At 37.0% G+C, this 25376-nt stretch overlaps 1 protein-coding gene across 1 annotated transcript in view; it reads right to left on the reverse strand.

Moving 5' to 3' along the window:
• The window catches only part of Ac76E (adenylate cyclase type 2 Ac76E), a 400108-nt gene that overhangs the window by 245570 nt on the left and 129162 nt on the right, over positions 1–25376 (reverse strand). The window contains exon 3 of the mRNA XM_089633305.1: positions 15633–15842. Coding sequence (XP_089489431.1) covers positions 15633–15842 — 210 coding nt within the window. The remainder of the gene's footprint in view (positions 1–15632; positions 15843–25376) is intronic.

Consider the following 25376-nt stretch of genomic DNA (forward strand, 5'->3'; position numbering starts at 1 on the left):
ATAGCTTACTAGGCGTTAATAAAAGCTGTTTAAATGCGATCACAGCGAAGTTTTCAAATAGATCGGTGATCATTATGCATACATGTTCCAGTCTATTAAAGCAAGGGTCACGAATGGATGCTCCCTCAGTCTCGGTAATTTACGATTTAAAAAAAACGTCCATTGACTTCAAATAGACGCCTCGTAGAATTAAGTTCATAAATATATCGTTGTCATACAACGTATATTGAATAATATAAATCTGTATATGTTTTTTTCGTTACTTATTCCAAATGAACTTACACAATACCAGCCTTACTAATAAAAATTACAACTTCCGTTAAACGGTGTTTTAGTTTTACATTTAATAAAATTATACAACCTCTTTTTTGAAATTCGTATTAATAAAAATGTCTTTAACTGGCTGCGAAATAGCTGGCCACGTCGCATTTTAAGATGAGATTGAGTCTTGAAAAAGTTAGGTTTTTTCTGACATGTTTTTTTTTCCAATAACATAAACGCCTTTTGCTTGTGTAGGTAAATACAAATCTAAGATTTCGATAAAAATTGTATTTTTCCGTTATTTTCTGGGAATTTTACTATATTTTTTTATTGTAAAAACGAGATAAAAAATGAAGGGGCAGTTTTCTTGCAAATTCTCTTAATAAACTGAATGTGTTTTTTAAATGACTTATTCCCCACAATTTTTGGAGGTTCACGTAAAACTCTAAGTGTAACGGACGTAGTTGACCACATTATTTAATTTCATAAAAACTGTTTTACTTTTATAAAATGTGCCTACCCCACGCCACTGGCAAAATCACCACTCCCCGCCACTGGCCATTTTGTCCAATTTTCGGCCCAAGCATTTTTTTTTTTTTTTCATTTTCTAGATTCTTATATTCCATGAAGTGGTGAATCATTTAAATTTACTGAATTTAAAGTTAATGTTCTTTATACAAATAGAACGGCGTCATATGCGCCTCACAATTTTTACCTCATATGGGTTTATTTAAATATTACCTGGCTTTTATAGACTTAGAGGCCTTGTATTTTCTCGGTAGGGAAAAAATTTGTTACCTAAAAACCCTACTAAAATTGCATGTATCATCATCCAGCATCAGCACCAGCGGCGACCTACAGCGGCCATATACTACATACGTGTCTGTTTGTGTTGTGTTGGGAATGGGAGGGAAATTTTGGCTGCGCCCTTTTGTTGGAGTCCTTCCGCATTTGCCGTTGGGAGTAAGGAAAATCGCAGAAAACCTTACCCAGGAAGGAGCGGCCGAACGTCAACTTGAAACGTTTGCGGCCTTCAGTAACATCGGTATATGATGTCCTGCATTTTTGAGATGTGTGTGTGTGTGTCTGTTTTTATGTTAATATATACTTATGGGAAGATAGAAAATAAACATACATATACATACAAATTATAAAATATTATATAAATATATAAATAGATATATAAACATTATATATTTGGGAAGAAGGTCGGGAGTTTAGGAAATACCTACTGCTCGCTATTCGTCCGCGTCTAGTTCTGGTATGTGCCATATGTGGTCATGGTCCATGAGGATGTGTTTTGGTAGTCTATGTGTGTATCTGAATGTCAGGTCGCTCGGAGCATTGTATTGTCCTATGTCTCGTATTAGTTGATTTTTACTAAGTGTGAGTGATTTGTAAAAGCGTTCAGTCAGTCTGTGTGTGAATTCGTATAGAGTTGGAATTTGTTCTCGTTCGTGTAATCTCTTCAAGTTTGTTCTGAGTCTCGTGTTGTATGTGATTTTAATGCAGAGATTTTGAAGTGTCTGTAGATTCTTGTGGTCTGTGTGTGAGATGCTGCTCCATACGGGAATCGCATAAGAGAGTACCGGACGAATGAGCGAGTAGTAGATGAGGAGTTTGGTTTTGGGAAGTAGCGGACTCCGTCTATTGAAAATTGGCTTCATCATGCCGATCGCTTGTCGCGTGCGCGCGTGCATTTTCGCTTGGTGAGATTTCCAGTTGAGGCGGGAGTCCATGGTCAGGCCGAGATATGTAACTTCATCTTTCCATTCAATGCTGTGTCCTCCCATTTCGATGTTGAAGTCAGGTTTTCTATTTATACGTTTTCTCGTAAACATGATGGCTTCGGTTTTCGCCTCGTTCAGTTTCAGGCGCCATTTCTTGTAATACTCTACGAGCGCGTCGAGCGCTCTCTGTAGGTAAATCGCGGCCATGTTCGCTTTCAGCGAAGAAACGTATAGTTTGACGTCATCTGCGTAGATAGACAGATTGCATCTCTCGTCTCGGGGGATGTCGTAGGTGAATAGAATGAAGAGAAATGGTCCCAGTAAACTTCCTTGCGGCACGCCTTTTGGAATCTCACGCATTGAAGATAGCACGTTCCTTATGAACACTCTGAACGATCTATTCTTTAGGTATTCCTGTATCAGTCTCGTTAGGTATATGGGCGTGTTAGTGCGGTGCAGCTTATGCACGAGCCCGTCAATCCATACGGTGTCGAATGCCTTCTCTAGGTCGATGAGCGCAGCGGCGGTGAAGCGATGTTCGTTAAATTTTCTTGCGATAAATTCCGCTACTCTGGTGAGTTGATGGGTCGTGGAGTGCCTCTTTCTGAAGCCGAACTGCTCGTCTGGCAAAGTCTTGTTGTCGTCGTGGTGTGGTACAAGCCTGTTGAGTATAATTTGTTCAAATACCTTGCTCAGCGTAGATAATAGGCTAATCGGCCGGTAACTTGTCGGTTGCGTTCTATCTTTATTCGGCTTTGCGAAAGGCAGCACGGTCGCCGATTTCCAAATCTGGGGGAAATGCCCGGTCATGAGGCAGGCATTGAACAATTTTGTTGTGTAGATGATGGCTTTTTGAGGAAGATGTTTGAGTAGAATGTTGTGTATTTGATCGCTTCCCGGCGCCTTGTTCGTTCTGAGTCGCTTGATTGTGACCGCAATCTCGCTCGGCGTTGTGAAATGAATATCTTCAGCGTTTGTCTGCTCCGCTTCGTTCAAATCTCGTAGAGAGTCAGCTACGATCCGGTCCGTAGCCGGGTCGGAAAGGCCGTCTGTAGCGGCGTAAGCTCTCTCGAACCCGTCGGCGAGTGTTTCAGCTTTTTCTTGTAGCGAAAGCGCCGTCCCGGGGCCGTTCAATTTCTGTAGCGGGGGAATTGTGTAATCTTTATGTCTCAGCGCGCTCGCCATTTTCCATAGGGAATTATCCTTCGGCGTGAGCGACGCAACTTTTTTGTCCCAAAGTTCGCGCTTGAGTTCTGCAATTTCGGTCTTGATTTCCCTCTGCAGGCAGTTGTACGCTGTCTTGAAGTATTCGTCACGCGTGCGGTGGTACATGCGTCGCAGGCGATTTTTGTCCTTGATGAGCGATAAAACGTGTTCGGGAAGCTTGATCGTGTATGAATGTATTTCTTTGAGAGGAATGTGTGTGTCTTGTGCTGTTTGAAGAATCTCTGTGAGAGTGCTTGTAGCTGCGTCGATTTCTTGTGGCGTGCGCAGAGTTCCCGAAGTGAGATGAATTCGTTCGTTGACTTCTTTTTTGAATCCTTCCCAGTTCGCATCCTTGTAATTTCGCTGTTTTCTGGGGGTCCTTGAAGTTGTGCCGCCTATAGTAAAGCTCACGGGCAGGTGGTCCGAAGACAGTTCGTCTAGTGTGCGCAGTGGAGATATTGTCTTGACATTTTTCTCGAGTACTATGTCCAGTGTACTCGGATATCTAGATCGTTGCGAGTAGTACGTAGGTCTGTCGGGCGCCATTATCGAATAGGTATTTGTCTGCATGTGTGTAAAGAGCGTATTTCCGTTCGCATTTCCTCTGTAGTTATTCCAATAGTTGTGTTTGGCGTTCAAGTCGCCTCCCATCACAACAATCGGTCCCAGATTGAGCAATTTATTGAGGTCTTCTCTCACTAGGTTATGTTGGGTGCAGTATACGGAGATGATGGTATGCGCTCTACCCTCTATGGTGACTTCGATAATCGTGGCTTCAGCGTGCTTCAACTTCGGAGTAGGTATTCTTGTGGACGTCATAGATTGCCGAACGAATATTGCGGTTCCTCCGCCTGATCTTCCTTGTCGATCGTCACGATAAATCTCGAAACCTTGCACTCTCAGCGGTACGCTTGGATTCAAGTGAGATTCTGATAGGAGAATAATGTCGGTGTGTAATTCGTTTGCCAAAGCGAGCAGTTCGTCTGTCTTGTTGCGCACGCTAAATGCGTTCCATACGAGGACTTTCACCGTCTCGGTATTAGGCATCGAGGGTGTCTAGGAGCTCAATCAGGATGACGAGCTTGTCTGCTCTTGTTGCGCAGCGGGCGAGCTGTGATCGCATCCTCAGGAGGCCTTGGAGCAGGGCCATCAGGTCCAGGTTGTCATCTGAAGAGGTGGGCGCGCGCACGGGCTCCTGCTGTGGGCGTGGCTGTGGGGGCGGCGCGGTCTCGCGCTGCTCTTGGGCGGGGGCGGTGCCTCCGGCTACGTTGGCCCATGTGCGTCCATCCGTCCTCGGCTGAGGAGGTGGCCTGCTCGGGTTCTGTTCTGCCGGCGGGCGTTGGGCCCTTCTGGCAGGTCGCTGCTGTATTGAGGCGACGTACGCTACCCGCTTGGGGCAGCCTCGGTAATTGGCGGGATGCGGGCCTGAGCAGTTGCAGCATGCGGCGGGCTCATCTCTCGTCTTCTTGGGGCATTCTGCCGAAGCATGCTCCAGTAAGCATTTTACGCACCTTGCTGTGTGCGAGCAGTTTCGGGACCCATGCCCGAAGTCTTGACATCTGTAGCACTGAGTGCCGTGCTGAAGGTGGTTGCTCCTGTGCTTCTGGAGTCGAATTCGGCAGTGGCACAGGTATTTGACGGCCGCGCGCAGCTGTCCCATGTTGACTTCCTTATTGAAGTGCGCTAAGTATATGGGATATTCTATTGAGGCGGTCATCTTGACCACCTTCACTGCTGGGAATCCTTGTGATTCCAGATCTGCCTTTATTTCTTCCACTTCGACGAGCGGCAGGCCCTTGATGACGGCCTTTTTCATCTTTTCCGCTTCGGCCGTGAACGTGTGGAAGCCGCGAGCCTCCACTCGCAGCCCGTTGGTAAGGGCGCGGTGGTCCTCCATCGTGCGCACGAAAATGTTAGCCGTGCCGCCCCTGTTGTATCTGAAAGTGAAGGGCTTACCAGCTCCCAGATGTCCTTGCACCGCAGCTGTGATCTGCGCGTGCGTCATGTTCCCCAGGGTCATCACAACCGGGGGAACGCGGTCTCTCCTGCCGGTACCTGCGGGAGAGAAATTATTATTAGTATTGGCACGCTTTATACGCGGCGCGCCGGCGCCTTCGCTTACCTCGGGCAACTCATCAAATCGGTTGCCACACTGGAGCGGTTGTGGTCCCCGTGGGGACAAGGGCCTCTTCACGGGGTTGGACGGCCTCGTCCAGCCTCCATCCTGGGGGGCAGCCGTCTCCATCGGCTGCTGCGGTCTCGGGGGCGCCACGTAGGCCGACGCTGGGCCTATCGGGGGGCGCGTGGGGGCAGGACTGGGTCCTGCTGCCCAGGATGGGCCTGCTACGGGCTCCGTCATCTCGGTGGCGTCGGGCGTCGTGGGAGCCGTGGTGGTGGATGGTCTCCGGGTCCTTGGGTCCTCGGGGCGGGGCTGTGGTGCGGGGACCGTATAGCGCACGGTCCCGGTCTTCTTACGCAGCGCGATTTGGTGAGCGCCGGGCGGCACCACGACCGGGGAGTCCTCGTGGTCTTCAGGTAGCATCCTCGTCGGGAACATCTTGACATGCGGAAGTCTGTGTCTCCTCTTAAAAAGAGAGCACGTCTCGGGTGCTTGCGGGCGGTTTGTAGGGGCCAGCGTGGATCTTTATGTTGAGTAATACTTTGCGTGAAAAGTGTTGCCTTGAGAAAGGCAGTTGGGGGGCGCGAGCGCCTGCTCAGTGGGCCGGCGGGATTCCTCCGGCCGGCAAAAGTAGCGGGGCCTGGCTGAGTACACAAGCCAGACAAAAACGATTCTGTGGTTGTGTCACAAACCACAAAAACTCCCTATCTATCTATCATATCTTTCGGCCCAAGCGGCTTGAAAACTTTGACTCCGAATGGCATCGATACCGTACCGCCCGCATACCTGCCACGCGGATCGATGTCCAACATTTTTTCTATGTAAAAATTACTAGGAAAAATCAATTTTTAAATGTTACAAATGTATGTATTTTACTTGTTCATCCCCTCGGCGGTAGTCAAATAAACACTATTTTCGATATACTACCGCTGAGGAGATATTAAAAAAGCTGTTTTTCACCCATATGTATAACCATTTTTTGAACAATATTTTTACCTTTTTTGCGTGTACAAAAATCCAGGAACCTCGTAGCATAGTGAATCTTATCTCTTTCTGAGCGCTATGTTACGGGGGACCTCGGAAAAATACTAACTTAACATGTTTTACAAATTTGATCGCTTGAGATCATTTTTACACATTTATTTTACAAACATTTCTTATTTTTTGTCGTATCTTGACAAACAAAAAATCTAGTTGTCAAGATACACATTCCTATAACTACTATGCATTTAAACTATGTAATTGTCATTCATGTAAGCGTTCAAAATCTTTTCTAACTCGCAAATTTAAGCGACCACTATCACCAGTACTGCCGACAAAATGAATATGCAACATTTTGTCGGAGGCTATAAACTCATTGTTGGCGCGGGTATAACCCCCCACCACTTTTGGGCTCCTAGCCCAATGTCGGGCGCGAGTCAGGCTAATTAAATATAAGCAGCCACATAATTAAAAATAAATCAGTTCATCTTTACCACCGAAACCAAGCGTTTTATTTATCTACAAGTGACTCCTGCCCAACATCTGCCTCACCTCGCCGAGTCTTCTGCTCCAAGATCTTCTGGTGTTACCTCTTCAAGACCAGCCGGCCCTCCTCTGGAAAACCGCCAACACCAGAAGCGAGCAGAGACAACAGCACACCCAGTGCCCACTATTCACCAAGCCTGGGTGCGGGAGGCAGATTTCATCACAATATCAACTACTTAACAATACTCTTGAACCAAGTGGTCGACTGTAAAATCGTTGTTAATGTAATGTTTATTTGGGCTTATAAAAGTGATCAATTCCACAAAAAGTTGTTGCGTAATTAATTATTTCACTTGTATATTGTACATCGTAAGTGATCGTGTGATTTCGTTGACTCTACAGAGTGCTACAATTCATTGTTTCATAACCTTGACAGTTCAGTACCTATTCATAATGTCTGTTCTACCTACTAAAGCGGGTACTAAGTCAAAACGTAATGTTGCCGTAGAGAGCCCCGCTGCTGAGGCTGGTTCAGAGCCAGACTTTGGTAATTTACTAATTTTGTTTAAGGACGAAATTAAAGAAGAAATTAATAAAGTGTTCATGCAATTAAAAACAATGAATGATGCGCTAAGAGAGTGTAACTCCAAAATTAATAACCTCGAAGTCAAAAACAATGAACTTCAAACTAATTATAATCTGGTATTGTCCAAATTAAACCGTCTTGAGCAAACCTCATTAAAAAATAACGTGGAAATTATTGGCATACCGGAAAAAAGAAATGAAAATTTAATAGATATCATAAAATTGCTAGGAGCCAAGGCAGGTGTTGATGTTCTCCCAAATGATATTGATGGAATCTCTCGTACAAGGGTCAAGGAATTACCCAGAGAAAATCCTAAATTTACTCGTCCAATTGTAGTAAAGTTCACAGCCAGCCGCAGTAGAGATAACTTTCTTGCTGCTATAAGGAAGAAAGGCAGTCTCAACTCAAGTGATTTGAAGCTTCCCGGGGACTCCAAAATTTATGTCAACGAGCATCTGACTGCTGCAACCCGTGCGCTCTTCAAGACAGTGAGAGACTTAAGCAAGGATAAAAACTTTAAATTCAGATGGATCAAATACGGAAAAATATTTATACGCAAAAATGAAACTAGTCCCATTATTCAGGTGACATTGGAATCTGACGTGACTCAGTTTTTTTGCTGATAATCTTCTTAGATTTAGCATCGTCTCGTGTGACTATAAGCTATTATCAATTTATTTTTCCTATCTACCTTATCTTTTTTCCTACTTTAAAATATCATCCTTTGTACTGGTTTTTCTTTATTTGTATAATATTAACAACTAACTCTTTTAATACTACCAACTTTAATCCAAATTATCCTACAATTACTCTGCTTGCGTTACTACAACACCACTCTAATATTTATAATTTACTAGAACATGCTTACAACTATTTTATCAATCTTATATTTTATATATTTTATCAACTAAATGTACTAAAATGTTGAATGTATATTATCAAAATGTGACTGGACTGCGTTCTAAGACTGATAGATTTTATTTTAATGTTACCAATAACAACTATGATATTATTATGATAACTGAAACTTGGCTTGTAGACAGTATTGCTAGTGAAGAGCTATTTGACAACCGTTACCTGGTATTTAGGCGCGATCGCAATGAGCAAAAAAGAGGAGGTGGAGTAATGATTGCGTTGAAGAAGCACCTCATAGCTCATGAACGTAAGGATTTTAACACGAATGCTGAAGACATCTGGGTGACTGTTACGATTAATAATTTCATAAAAATTCATTTATGCTGTGTTTACATACCTCCAGGAGTCAATCACTCACAAAATATAAATGAATTCATGGATAAATTATGTGAACTTCGAGGACTACATCACGATGATCATTTTGTCATATCGGGTGATTTCAACTTACCTCAAATTAACTGGTCTTTAAGTAATGGTAATAGTATGCAAATTACGAATGGCTCTAAATCTGAAATTATTTCCAAACTATCTGACACCCTTTCATTTACTGATCTATCACAGTACTGCACCTTTCCAAATAATAATCATACATACCTAGACCTTGTTTTTAGCTCGATCCCTGTAATTGTATCAAATACTGACCAGTATCTCATCCCTGAATGTAAACATCATAAAAGCATTCTTGTTGACATTAACATATCTCTGGAAACTCCTATGGTGGACAACAAACGAACAATCAATCTTTTTAGGAAAGCTAACTATGAAACAATAAATAACGTCCTTAGTAGTATTGATTGGGATGCAGAATTTTTAAACCTATCAACCAATACTGCTATTGACCGCTTTTATACAATTTTATATGAAATCATTCGATTAAACGTCCCGTCAAAGGAAGTTCATATTAATAATTCTTATCCCTATTGGTTTAGTCCAGCCCTAATAAAACTGACTAAGGAAAAATATAAAGTGTTTAAAATGTGGAAAAGGTGGTCCAATCCTTTAGACTACCATGAATTCTGTATCCTTAGATCAAGGCAAAAGAAATTGTCTAGAGAATGTCTTAAACAATTTATAACAAACGCTGAACTTAATATATCTCGTGACCCTAAAAACTTTTGGTCTTATGTTAAAGGAAAAAGAAATAATTCTGGTTTGCCTCATGTTATGAAACTGGGCGAAGTGACTGCTGAAAATCCTTTCGCAATATGTAACCTGTTCTCACAGCATTTCGTCTCCACCTTTAATTACAACACTATTTCCGATGTACACTCTACCAACTATCATTTTGACAATCAAGTTAATATCTCCTCGGTATCAGTTTCAAAACAAAAAATAGAAAAAATAATCGATACTATTTCTAGCTCACTGGGTGCGGGTAGTGATAAAATTCCGGCTTTCTTTATCAAAATGTGTAGCAAGGTAATCTCGAAGCCCCTATTATTGCTCTTTCAATCCTCATTGAAAGAAGGTATCTTTCCTGATCGTTGGAAGAGTGCTCTCATCACACCTGTTTTTAAGTCTGGGGCTAAAAATGATGTCCAGAACTATCGACCGATATCTAAATTACCAATCTTTAGTAAAATTTTTGAAAAAATTGTTCATGAACAATTATATAACTGCATCGAGTCTGTAATACTCGTGAACCAACATGGCTTTATGAAAAAAAGATCGGTTGTATCTAATCTTGCCATTTTCATTGAAAACATTACTAAATCAATGGATGATCAAATCCAAGTTGACGTAATCTATACAGACTTCTCAAAAGCGTTTGATAAAATTGACCACAGTCTTCTTTTGTCCAAATTACTAGCTTTGGGAATTCATGGGGATTTATATAGATGGTTAGTCTCCTATCTTAATGGGCGCACTCAGGGAGTAACAATAAATGGCTTCATCTCTGAGATTGTAAATATACCCTCAGGTGTGCCCCAAGGATCTCACCTGGGACCGTTACTGTTTACAATTTTCATCAACGACATTATAAAATGCTTTAATTATGCAAATGTTCTACTTTTCGCTGATGATATGAAAATATTCCTGCCTATTAATTCTATAATTGACTGCTTTAAACTACAAGAAGATCTGTATAGGCTTAATGATTATTGTATCCGCAATCGTCTCAACATGAACACTTCTAAATGTTATGTAATTACCTTCACTAGAAATAAAATTAAGTTTGACCATAATTATCATATAGCTGGCCAACTACTCAAAAAAGTTACACAAATTCGTGATCTAGGTGTTATACTTGACAGTAAACTTACATTTGAGGCTCATATTGATATGATTGTTAAGAAAGCCCTTAGAATGCTAGGATTCTTATTCCGTATTGGAAAAGAATTTAATAATATCATAACACTTAAAATATTGTATTTTTCTTATGTTCGCAGTCATCTTGAATTCGCTTCTCCCATATGGAATCCTCAATATAATATTTACATAAATCGCATTGAAGCCATCCAAAGAAAATTTGTCCATCATTTAAATTTCAAACTAAATTCAAACCTTGACGTAAACAGCTCGATGGACCTTTATGGACTTAAGCCATTAAAAACTAGAAGAGACTCCGCAGATATAATATATCTCCATAAAATTATCAATGGCTTTATTGATTGTTCTCCCCTTCTGTCTGAAATTAATTTTAGAGTTCCGAGCGTTAGAACTAGAGAAAAATCACTTTTTCATCTCCATAAATGTTCTACTAATATAAGACAAAATGCGTTTATATTCAGAGCCTGTAGTATATTTAATAAGAATTTTAATGATATGGACATATTCTCAAGTAATTTAGGAACCTTTAAAAGATATGTAATAACTAACATTAAATAATTTTAAATATTCTACTTGAAGTTATCATGTTATTGCTTTGAATCCTTTCCAGTTACTTACCTTCCAATTTATACTCATGTGTTCAATTTAGTTGTAGGTATACATTTATTATATTGTTATTATTGCTATTGTGTAGTGCTTTTATTGATTGCTGCTGTGTTGAAATTTTACAATAAATTTTGTTTTGGATTTTAGTTGGTTATTAGTATATCAGTTAAATTTAAATTTTTGAAATTTAGCTGGTTATTAGTATATTATTTGTGTTCCTAGATCTGTTATTATTTTTTATTTATTATTTACAATTTTGTATTTTTTGTAAATTTCTCAGGCCACGGGTACAGAACCCTTAGTTTCTTATTTTAATATATTTTATTATTATTATAATTTTAAGTGAAAATCTGTTATTGGATTTTATCTTTATTATTTAGTTTATTCTTATATATGTAAATAATCTGTTGATTTTCCCAAATAAATAAAATAAAATAAAATAAAAATAAAAACAATCATCATCATCGGCCGTAAAGGAGCATTCTCATCGGTTGAAGACACGGTTTGGACCCGGCGCCTAAATCTACAGTCTTGTGCGGACTCCCGTCCAGTACACTAAGTGTTTTTTCCAATTTTGTAGCAGTTTAATGTGTAGAAGTTTTTATGGCTGTTAAATATCAGTTAAATTATCTTAGTTTATTAGTAAGGTTTTCATGTGCACGATTGTTTATTAATTGCACAAAATTTACACCAAATTTATTAGGAAGGCTGTACATTAGGGTGTCCCAAAAAAATTAAAGTTGTTATTTTTGAACGCATACCCTCTAATTTTGTTTTAATAATGACAAAACACTTTTTCAAAAATTTTCGTTTACTTTGGACAACTGCAACCCGTGCCGACTTGCATCGAAAGATGTCAGTACTTGTACATTAAGACGTCAGCGAGCAAACGTGTTGATGAGCTTGTAGTAATTTGCTATTTTGTTAGTAAACGAAAATCACTCGTTCAGGCAAGATGTTGTTAGATTTACGCACTAGAAAGAGTATATTTTTAATAGGAGTCGTAAAACACCAAATATCGGGTTCTAAACTGCCATCTAATGGACAAGTTCTTGAAGTTTTGTTCTACAATATCCGGAAAATGAATTTAACTGTCAATATATACCAAATATAGCCATAGTTGGTATTAAAAGCTGTGATTGAAGTAAAAATCAGTCAAATCCTATTCGAACAACAACATCGTTGCAGTGCTTTAAGAAGCTCTGCAGCGAATGGTTGCTGACAGCACAGTCAACCGCACAACATCATCATTGATCGAATTTAAAATGAAAGGGACACCTACTTGTGATTATTTTTATTTTTTTATTTTTATCTATGTATTTTATGTAAATTTAATCCTGAATTTATATTTTATTTTATTTTAAAGAAATTTGTATTTATCGATTTATAACACATTATATTAAAGGCACTGCTGAAAACCAGCTACATTCCCGGAGAAATCCGGAATGTACAGCTGAGCAGTTGCCCTTTTGACAATATAATCATCTAAATGTATGTGTACAAACTATATGCAAACATGTAAAAAATTATTGTCAAATAAACGTTTTTATTATTATTATTATTATTATTATAAGTGACTACAAGCCCTGACATATCTACCACTCTTCAAAATGTTTCGAGATAACTGTAAAAATGTTGATCCCGATAAAATTCAGTGCTACAGAGAAAATCTCACATTGCACCTAACCGCTTCCGAAATCGATGATTTGTTTGACTTTTACCGTACTACACTGACAACAAAAATACTCGGAGATGACTATTGAGAGTTTTTAGAGTTCTGTGTGATAGTTTTAGGAGGAGATACAGCGAGAAAATTTAAGATTCGGCCTCCAGGTACTCGATAGATGGCAAAGGCGCTTTATTCCTTGAAAATATCATTAATTTGTGCGCAATTTAAAATTACCGGTAAGGATAAGGCGGCACTTTTAGACGTTTGCCTGTTCATAGTAACATTCTATGTCAAGCCATGGTTACAATGTATTATAGCAGTTAAAGCACCTTACAAGGACTTGTGCTTTAAGGCTTAAGAAAAAATTGATGAAAACATCTCAATGGCAGCTTTATTTCTGTTCAGTAAGCAGTTATGGTGTTTGACCGATGAAGGATCTATTTTATCGCTGTTTGACGACGCTGTGGATCAAACAACTAAAATAAAAATGATCGAAATATCAAAAAAAAAATTTATCAACCCATGACAAACGTTACATCCCATCGAAGGAAGAACTTGATGGTAAATTGTGTGGTAAGTTTATTAAGTAGTTTAAATTATGTTTTGTATTGAGGTTTTTGTTCATATCATAATTTAGTGACTTTTGTTTGAGAGAAAAATATTTACGACTTCATTTCAGTCAAGAGCAAGTATTTGTTTGATCGTCTGAAAACAGATGCCAGTTTTCTTAACGAATTCCCTACGATGTAGTCAAATAATGCTTCGTATCAAGAAGTCAGAAAGAAGGTGTCGCCGCTGAGGGTAGTGAATGATACAGCTGAAAGAACTGTTAAGTTAATGCAAGATTTTCATGGCTTTTTCTTACAGTCGAAGAGGAACAAAAATAATTTTTGTTACGATGCGTTCAGGAACACCGGAAGATTTATCCTGACTGTAAAAAAACAACTATGAAGAAAAAATTTAATCAATAAACCATTTTTAAATATAAAATACTACATAATTGAACATTTGTGCATTTTAAAATTTTATTTATCCGACAAAAATGAAAGTTGAAAATCCTTTCGTCATGTGTTAGTGACATTAATAATTAAAAAATGTAATTTGCGGTTATTACAAATTGACTATAATATTTACAGTGGTTGTAATGAGACATTAAATAACCACCAAATAATTTTAACCTTCTTTACTCAGCGGAGTTAAGGCTGACGAAATGTGATAGAATTTTGTTTTGTTTGATTTAAAACAAAATAAATAAAAAAAACTAAAAATGTTAAAAACCAAAAAGCCATCAATAACCAATAGCCATTTATAATCTGACTTAAAATACGCACAATGTAATAAAGTGATGCCAAAAATTCCAGTTACAATTTGACCATTTTATTTATAAGAGCTTGTTAAAGTGACCAGAAGCGTACTTGGCTCTCATAATAACAGAGCCACGTACGCTTCTGGTCACTTTAACAGAGAGCCGCGTACGCTCCTGTGACCAGAAGCGTACGTGGCTCTCATGATTACGTTAGTTTTATTATATTTTGTTGTGATATTGCACGTTGAAAAACGTTACATATTAAGTTATTTCTCGACCATTTCAGTTGGTAAGAGATGGGCAGAGTAGGGTGAAAGTGGAAAAGAAGGCTTGGAAGAGTTTTATGAATGGTATACACTACAAATTAATGCAAAATCACATGTTTTGGTTTGAAAATTTGATCGCTTGGAAATATTTTAGATGCTTAAATTAAATATTGCGAGTAGAAAACATCTTCGACTCTGAAGTAATCGAGCATTTTTCATCAAGTCTTTTATAAGACTGGCAGGCTTATAAAAACTGTTTTTTTGTTAAAAATCTCCTCTTTTTCGGTTATGGTTTTGTTGTACGAGTATAACGTGGCAAATTAAGGTATTTGGAAAATGATTGTAAAACAATTAAATTTCTGCGGTTGAACTTCGGAGAAACAAATAAATAAATTAAAAATTTGGCGGTGTTTTTTTCTTGAATAAATAAAAACCGGCGGCTGGTGTTGAGCGGGAATTTAAACCTTATCGCCATCTACATAAGGAGTGTTAATTTTCCCGGCCCGATTTCAAATGTTATACGACTTGGTGCATTGCTTGTAGTGGCATTTATTTTGTGTTATTATAAAACCAACAGTTAACAATATTTTTTATGAGATATGGTAAAACATATTTAACACCTGCACCAAAAATAATTTTTTCGCTAACGTTTCTATTATAAAAAGGATTAGTTACTATGAGCTGTGGGGGTGGGGTGGTGGGAGGGAGGGGAATTGGATGGATCTAATATGTGTTTTGTGAATGTTATTTATTGATATTATGTTTAAAGTTGAGAAGTGGAATTCACAGCATGAAGTGTAAAGAAAATATGAAGTGCGGTGAATTAATGTGTTTTGTTTTTAGTGTTGCATTGAGAGATGTTTAATGTGTGGTTTTATTTGGTTTGTCTGACGGATTTCCAAAATAACTCAATATAATGACAATTAAACACTTTTAAAAAGTTATAGAAAGTCATTAAAAGCAATGACAAAACTAACCCATACACCTAAGTTATGTAACCTATTTAACATGGTTTTTTTTTATTTCATCACTTTTCATGATTTTTATCACTTTTTAAAAGTGTGTTGAATTCTAATTTTTGTGAGTTATCCGGTAACTGGTTGGCACTCTTAATTGAATTCGTTGAAGTAGTTTTAAATACGAATTGTTCTTCCCTCACCGGGTAAACGGTACGATTTGTCTAATAAAAATATTTTATTACTCTTGGTATAAAAAAAAATATTTCCTTACCAGAATAAGGGCAAACAGCGGCAGCGGCGCGTGACTGGAGGCAAGCAGTAGGGCGGCCGCTCCGAGGGCGGCTGCGGCCAGTAGGGCGGCAATCAGGGCGGCCGCCTCGCTCTCAAGCCAGGCGGGCAGTCGCGCAGCGCATAGCACGCCGGCTATGATACCGGATACCCCCACCAGAGTTGCCACAGAGGTCGTCTTGGAGTACAACTCCTGGAAGAAATGATAAAAAAAACTTTATTTTTTATTAGCATTGACTGATGATTTGAAGGCTGTTTTCAAGGATTCAAAAAAGGTCGAGATGTTGAGCAGACATAGATTTTTCATTTAATATGAACGTTTCCAGATTCAAGTGTTGTGATTCACCCTTGCTGTGTATTATAGAATTTTTATTTGGACTTTATTTACTTTGAATTTTCCCTCTGATGTTATGTTGTTTTTCTTGCATATTGTTTTCTTTCTTTTGATTTGCTTTTTTATGATATTGTTTACATTATTTTATGATGCATTATGTTAATATCGCTTAATTTTCCGTCTTTTTACATATTTATTGTTTTTAGTAAAAATATTTTTCCTACTTTTTGTAAAAATATTTGTATTGCCAAAACTTTTCTTGTCAATGTAACGCTGTTGAAATCAATTATGACAAAATTATTATTCATTAAACGTACCTGCAAACCTTTAAATTTACCTATACCACAGTCAAATAACACAAAACAACACCTTCGCGTATTATAATAGAACCCACAACCTCTCAGGACTCAAGATCGTGCGCCAAGTCTAGTACGTGACTCCATTAAACTATCACGTCCGTCGTGATAATACGACACATGCATAGAAATTCAACAATGGATATTATTTCATTTTTTTTTAAATAAAGGCGTCACAAACGCGGAGATCCTCGAACTTTAACTTCAAGTTTAACTTCGAAAAAAAAAAGAAAACGTTGCATAAAGTCTCTGAACCGATTGTTCAAAAGGTTTTACTCGAAATTACCGAAGTAAACGGTATTTATTCTTCGATCTCTAGCTGGGGGCCATTTACCTACAATCTAATTAAAGCACACAATTCGTTTGTTTTATTGAAAATTTCTGTTTCATTACCTTTCATTCCACTTGTATTATTATGAATAACAAATGTAAAATATGTCAGCTAAATTATTCCCCACATTTTACGAGTATTATATTGTAAAAAATAATGATTATTAACATTTTGAAAAAAGTATTTTATATTATGTAGCTACTATATTACTTCGTTCTACAAATTCAATCGACAAAATAAAATATTCAGTTAAGTTCTTACAAATATCTGATACTTTTTAAGCAATGTATGATGGTTTATTAAAATATATGTATGGTTTACCTCCCTAAGGTTTCACACACTCGTGCCAATTCAAGTTATATCACCACTCAGTGGATTTGAAATTAAGGGCAGAATTAAATTATCATCCCTTAAGGTTCACTAAGTTTGCATTCACATCCAATATCCCCTGGGATTTGAATGATAATAATGTCTGACCTAGCATTGTGCCCAGGATAGAATTATTTTCATTGTTTCGTAATATTATTATAATCTGTAAGTTATTAAAGGGTAAAACAACTTTCTCATGACAAAACAGGGATCTTTACGTACCTATGTAGTGCAAACAAGGATTACAGGATCTGAAATATGTTTCTGAGATTATTAATACAGGTACCGCCTTGCGCTAATATAAATTCCGTATTAAATCTTCCTCATATTATGGTTTTCAATAAATATCCTACGTTTTTTAATTTATTTTATTTTTTATTAGTGACTATATAAACATGTGAACATAAAAAATATTGTGGTGTATTTGACAATGGTATTACAGAGTCCTACTCATAGAAAGAGAACTAAAGTTATTTAGTTCCATTTAATTAGGTGCATCTTCTGTATCGTTTATAGTGCTTTTTTAGTGTTTTCAGCAAGATATTTTCAATTATTTTTATTGATTATAGAAAGCGGGTTGTACGTTTTAACCCTTTCCGGACGAATACCGCGCACCACGCGGCAAGCAGTCAGAATGGTTGCATTCCCGCACACTGCGCGGGACAGCACCAAATGTATCACTTATTTCCAAATACACCATTTTATATAGTGGTTATATCACAAGAAGGTTTAAACATAACCAAACATAAGTTACTCATAATGAACCATATTTTCTCATTCTAAAAGGGTTTGGCTTGTATACTTTTAGTTTAATAAAAAAAAAACTGTCAATTTAATATGTTACCGGAAAAAAGAGCGGCATAAGTTAGATGGTAATTACAGATTTCAAAACACACATTAATAATATAAATTAAAGCCATCACGCATTCCATGATCAATCTAAACTCACTCTTACCATCCTGAGTTTCCCCGCGATAACCATCACAAAACTATGTCGTGAGACGAACTTCTTGCTTCATTCACATACATGCTTCGCCTCATACATATTCTTCTATTATTATGACTCTTAAAATTATTCGAGCATTTGATTCACTTGATCGTGCCATGTCTTCCTCGAGCGTTCCCGACTTTTTCTACCATTCACTCGCATTAAATATTCTCATTACTCTCCTTTCTTGGTACATCATGCCCTATACAAGCATCCCTTTCTTAAACTTATCCATTATGCCTCAAGGATCTCATTTCTAAAGCAATCCTTCTACTTTCATCCTTATTCTGCCAGTTCCAAGTTTCTTTTTTTACATTGACTCCACACAGAGGGCCCTGACGATAACATTTTATTTAGGTTTTAACTATACCATAAGCTGTAGAAAAAAATAATAGAAAATTTAAAAACCTAAACGTAAACATAAAACAAGACTATTTGCAATGCGGTTTTTGGGTAGTTTTATATTTCAGCCACACCCAATCCTCCCTTCCAAGACTTCCCAATGTAATATATTGCTTTATATAGAGGGTACTTATATTTATTTATTCGTAGCTATGCGACCTTTGGGCAGGAGTTTTTGCTACGGAAGTCGATGGAAGAGGTAATTAACTTTTCTAAATATAGACTTTTTTCCTAATGGAGGATTTTAAAGGGTGCTAAACAATTTTAAATTGAAATAATTAAATGCTTTTACACTTATGCCTAAATAACGTGATTCCTTAACTTTCATCAACCTAATGGTGTTTGAAAATAATATTAAAAATTTATTATGCTCATCATTATTTTGATGCCACGTGAATTATAACTACATTTATTTCAAATGCTACCTTTTCTAGTGACAAATATACCTTATTAAAAAATCTTGCAAAATTTCCTTCATTTGATTCCGCTGAGGTTTACAACAATTCACAATATGGGGCTTTTTATTTTCAGCAACATCAAATGTCGTAAAATAACCAAGCAAACAAAATCCATATCCAATGAGAATACACTATAAACTTCAAAATGAAATATTGACGTTATTTATATGCAAAAACCACTTCAAAGTTAATCTGATAAATGCCTAAAATGTTGCTTCTACAAACATAAGTTAAAATTTTGAAAGAAACTAAACTGCTTACAAACTTTTCTAATAAACAAAGGCACTTACTATTAAAAGTTATCACGAAAAACGTAAAAGATTAAAATGTTTAAGCCTTTAAAAATATTTTTTAAATCCTATTAAATCTGAAAGTTTTGTCCTTAAAAGAAGTTCCTTATAAATAATGTGGGTTTATTAATAATATTTAGGAATTCCAGACATTTTAAATGAAAATTCTACAACTGCCAAATATTTTTTTGTAAAAAATGTTGCGTTTATGGTGAAAATAATTTTGGAAAGTTTCAACACTTCGATTAACGTGGAGGAAAAGGCCATTCCCACATGGGTCGGTATGAAATCACCAAATTCCAAAATAATTAATTTTCATGAAGTTTTTTTCAAGCATGAATACTTTTGAAATTATTTATGACTCAACGTGCAAGTCATATCGTAACATCGCTCGAAAGCCACATTCGGTGAGGCAGCCGTCTAAGTTTTGTCGGACCTTGCCGAACAAAAGAGTTAGGACGGGTTGTTTCGGAGAATTTGAACAATTCATCAAATTTCAACGTTCATTTCCCAGTTCCGCGAAAGATTTTTTCAAGTTCTGTTTTTATTTCAGTTCTGTCTAGCCAATAACCTATAGTGATATATTAACAGAACTTGCATAGGACTTTCACAGACCCCGAAAATGAACGTTGAAATTTGATGAATTGTTCAAATTCTCCGAAACAACCCGTCCTTAATAAGTCTCTTTTGATTTTAATAATTTCTATTGCTTTATTCAAATGATGATGTATTAATTCTTATATATAGAATAATACGCATATTCAATAAAACATACCTATACATATATTCAGAATCAGCGTTTGTCCATTATATTCTACGTGAATGCGTATATTTTATGTTGTAATATTTTTCAGTTAAGTTCCTACTTACGTAAATCTTTCGAGATATGGATTTAAATTTATTCTCTGATACTCAATATATTTCCCACAATTCTTCACAAGGATTTGATCTCTGAAACGCGCCACGAAAATCTCCAATCTAGTAGGAATGGGGCGCTTACGTAAGAACGTTTAAAATATTAAACTATTTTATTGACAGCATATACCTCTTAGAATGCGAAAAAGTGTACTTCACGGACAACTACCGCCAGGGTCGACATCTCGACTTAGTCTATATTCCATATTGCAGAACGGACATTCTGGGCCAGTACAGAATGACAAGAGGTATGGTGTTGCTAAATGAAATCTCTAGGTCTCTTGATATTTTCAGCATTGGCCTTGAAGGTTTCAATAGCCGTTTCAGGCATGTAAATTATGTAATGTATATTACTGTTTTGGAATAGCATTATATAAATCTGTAATACACGTATTCTTCATAATAATACCTTATTTAAAACAAAAAGAAGCTAACAAAAACATAACGAAGATTTTCCGATCCCTAAATGAACAATAATTTACATTATTATCAGTTGTAACATTATGTGATTAAGATACGTTAGTAGTTTAATTAATTTCCGTAATCATTTCATAAATAAAGTGCTCGTGCGTTTAAATAAATTTTAATGAATATTAACTACGTGAAAGTATCACGAAAATTTCAGGTATTAGGGGATTATCACTATAGTACTAACCTCAAATATTGGGGTTAAACGTGTTAAATTTGTAATTTGCCTGGCTCATTGCCACTCCCTTTATCATGGGAATTAACATTATCCAATGAATGCGTTACACGTAAATTTTTCTTACCCTTTCAGACCCGATTTAAAACTGGCAGTAGTAGAACATATTTGATGCATGATAACATTTTTTTGAATAGGAGATTAAAGATAAAAAGTGTTATTTGAAAAATTAGTTATTGCTACTATCATTTCAAAGGTTAGATCTCAGTGGGTGAGTTTCACATAAAATGATAAATCGTACACTGCAAATAAAAATAAAAACTTATCAAAATTAAACATTGAAAAAATGCTTTCAGAACTTAATAAAATCTAGAGAAACACAAAAATCTCATTTAAAAATATCAAAAATGGATACTAGCTATAATGGTAGCTAATATCCAACAAAAAATAGAGCGCAAAGCCAGGTACAAATTTTCAGCAATCTCTATATATTCAAATATGCACACGGTCTGAAAGCGTTTCAAATACATGTTTGTTATCAAATTAATTATGTTTTATACAGTTATTTTGTGTAAAACAAGAAATTCAAAGCATTTGATAATGAGTCAATATTTATTATGATTGTATTAAGACAAAAAGGTCAAATATACTGATAACAATGCATTAAAATATGCGGTTGTATAAATATGTGAGGTTGTTTCCACATATTTTACAAACGTAAAATTCTTTGTATAGACGGTGTCAAGGGATGAACATGACTTACTTAAACCAGTGATTCCTGAAATTATTTGGAGTAAAAATGTAAATGTTATTTTGGTCTCCGGTGATATTATTATGTAACAAACGAACTAACCATCAGGCCCTTTTTTAAGGAATGGGCAGAGAGGACTGACCGCCAAACAAGTCTGTCTTTAAAGAGCGCTGGTGAGAGAATGGAGCCTTGTGAAACACCGGCTCTTTTTGATGTCACTGTGGAGAATATTCCATCTAGTTTAATTCTAAATTTACGATACTTTAATGAAATTAGCCATGAGTTGAATCATTAAGATGGGGATACCGAGGAGGTACGTATCATAAATGAGACCTCTAAATCAGACTTTATCGAATGCTTTGCAGACGTCTAGGGGGAGGATTACGGTGCTTTGGCGATTATTGAAAGCACCCGCAAGAGTCGACCGATCGAAAGCCGTGTTGAAAGTCTGGGATGAGTTTTAATTTGTCAACTGATTTTTTGAGAACGGAATAAGTCTGATTGATCTGTGGTTTTGGGCCAGGAAGGGGTCTTTACCAGGTTTAGGGATGAAAATAACGTGAAAAAGAAGTGTATACTTCATAAACGTATTTTCTGATTAAAAAATTATGATTATAAATCAACATTAAATATAATTACGTATACTTTTGACTACATACTTCGAATGTTTTAGAAATCGTGTTATTTTAAACGGCTGACCTTCATTTAAAAATATACATTTAAAATATGTTTCACGCTCAATTTTTACTTCGGCTGAAGCATTAAATAAAGAGAAAAAAATGTCCGCAATAAAATATAACATTGGCAAATTGTCAACTAAATGAATGCACCGAGTATCGGTTTAAGCATTTTATTTTTTGTTAAATAGCAGTAAAAAAAAATTCGGCGGAATTTTTACAACCATTCCTGAAATATATTTTTTTAAATAATCACTGTATGTCCATAGTATTTTAAATTTAAAGAAATATGCTTGTTCAGTGTAAACCTATGCAGTATCTTTTGGAGTAGGTAATTCAATGATATTCTCCTCAAGTCAGCGAGAACAGAGAGTTTTCGCCATCTATTGACTGAGGCCGTTGAGTCACGCGTATCATAAAGCCTGGAGGGTCCTTAATGAAGCGATTGGTTTCCAATCCGACAAGGAAATCATACAAGTTGAGAACATGTGTTAATAAAAAAAGGAATCGCTCATGTTCATTTTATCAACAAAGTGATATAACTAATTTATTTCGTTTGTGAACACCGAACAACACTCACAATTCCGATCCGAACGGAGCCAGTGCGATGAAATCATCAGAAATCAAGTTTTATTGTAAAGCTGGAGGTAGTGTGGAGGGAAAAGAGATGTAGAAAATTTAAAATGGGATATTATCTGGTTATTTAGATCTGGTCACCAAACACGACATTTTAACACTAAATCCACTCCTTGGGAAAATAATTTTTCTCAGGGCCTGAATCATTTTTATGAAATGAATTTTTATTTTTATGGTCGTATGAAGGGTGGGTAAGAATCTAGGGATCGGTGTGTCCAGGAGTGATAAACAAATTATTTATCCCTCCCGCTGTGGCGCAAGGTGATGGGTCAAGCTGACAAGGGACCAGTTGGAGAGTTCGAAGGGTCTCCCCAAACCAACCTCTTCCGATCCGGCACGTCACGAAGCTGGTGAACACACCTCACTCGATGTACCCGGGCACCCCTGCTAAATTACCAAACGTAGTGAACCTTTTGGGGTGACCTATGGCAAAGGTTTTGGTTATCCAATAAATAGTTCCCGGAGTGCCGGTACCCAAACCCGCCTCCCAAATTATGTTATGAAAATATTTAATTTGTACATAACAATTGTAATCAGGTACTGATTACTACTTTGATTATTGTCGATGGTTTTTTTGACAGCCACATATCGGCGCAAAATAGGAGGAAATTAATTATTCTCGCGGGGTTTGTCACTTACCTACAGGGCCCAGTTGGGCTCGGACTCTGTCGGAATGTCAAAGTGCCAAGTTTGTAATCCTCGTGAATTTTAAAAGTCGAGCGGAGCAGATGCTCTATTGATTTAATCCAGGCATCCGATCCTGGGAAACGCTGATTATTGCGTTCATGTGCGAATCGCGGGAGAATGCGCGTATTGTTCGACTTAAAATTGAACCCGGAAAAGTGAAACGCGTGTCAATGGACACCGGGTTGTGAGTTTCCGTTTGAGAGCAATCTACGAAAAAGAGCGGCAATTTTCACTCGCTTCGTGCGTATTAACTGTGGGGAACAGGCAGTATTGTCAATTTTATCGGATGGGTTACGTATTTGGTTGGGGACGGGATCGCCTATTACCCACTTTACCACGCACGCCTTGCAGGCAACGCAAATACATGGATGGATGGTCACCGGAGGCAATTGGAGAGGATCTGGTAGTCCCTGGGCTGGGGAACGAACGAGAGACGGAGCTGGCGGGCTGGTCGCCCGCGCTGAAGCAGTCGTGGACCCTTGGAGGAAGGCGTCTCCATCCATCCGCAGAATTAGCTAGTTAGTTAGGGTTTCTGTAAACGGTCTATGATGGGGGTAAGTTTTTTAAAAATACCTTTTCTGTAAGTAAACCACTTATAATGTAAATAGAGGTTATTTGTCATATTTGAAGAACTTGCCTTTCATTGATACACTTCATCAGTTCTACTTGTGAATAAGCACCTTATGCCCATCCCTGAGGAGGGTTTCTTGTGTCTACCGCAGCAAAGCTGACCACTGTGATGGATATAAATTACTGCATATAGTTCCCACGTATCAATTAGTTTTAATTTCAAGCAAAGTTTCACTGAGAGTATCCACTTATCTGAAATGAAAATGAAATCTATTTATGTAGTATGTACCTCTTGTACTGGACACTCACGCCAGCAAATGCCGGTTTCCTCTGGAGGGTTAGGATTTTTAAATGTAAAACAGACAACTGACTGGTTGGCCGTTGTACCAGTCGCTTCCCTACTTACTAAACCAAAAGTGTACTACTCGTGTTAATGAGACGTCAATTATTCTTATATATAAAAGTAATGCATGGGATCTCGGATAAAACAAACACACTTTCCAAATGAATTACTACGGTGGCATGGTTTGTTGTGCTAGTAATTAAACCTTAAATTGAATAAAAAGGAAATATAGCACGTGTACGGTGATAATAATCATCAAATTAAAAATAATTATTTTAATTCTATAACATTTTAGTTTATAAGCCTCTGTTGTCCGGTACACCTCTATATTTTTCTTGTTACCGTGCATTATGTATAGTTTTGTTTCGTAAAACGTTAAAATATTTAAACATGCTGGTCCCTCCGGTAAACAGAGAGGTAAAACTTAACTGCGGCTCAAGTGTAAATAAAACACAAGATTAACGCAATCTCCAGGGTACTCGTAAGTCACTTGAACTAGAAGTACCAGAAATCCCCAAGACTCCCAAAAATCTTGTTATTTTATCACAACAAAAAATAACTACCACATACTTACATTATATATACAATATATATAGTAAATTCAGAATAATTTTGAGGAAATCAGAATATTGCATTAAAAACATTATTTGAGTAATTCAAAGGAAACTGAATTAAATACCCTATAGTCATTACAATCTTATATTTACTTTTAATTATAAAAATATAGTCAATTATTATGTTGTGTGTCAAAAGAAATTTTCTTTCCAAACTTAAAACTACAGTGTTTCTCATTTGAACTTTTGATGGGGGTAATTTTATGTTTTCTTCCTCAATATTTGCAAGTTTACTTTGTGGCATAATTTGAATTTAAATAAAATAAATAGCTTTGCATGCACCATTATCGACATATTTCAAAACCAATGGTTTCTTCGTCAGGATTAACGTATAATGGCGTTTAAGACAATCTCCGTAGTCGA

This window comes from Hesperophylax consimilis, chromosome 7, assembly GCF_061612785.1.
Source record: "Hesperophylax consimilis isolate HC1 chromosome 7, BYU_Hcon_1.0, whole genome shotgun sequence".
In the NCBI taxonomy this organism is placed as follows: Eukaryota; Metazoa; Arthropoda; class Insecta; order Trichoptera; family Limnephilidae; genus Hesperophylax; species Hesperophylax consimilis.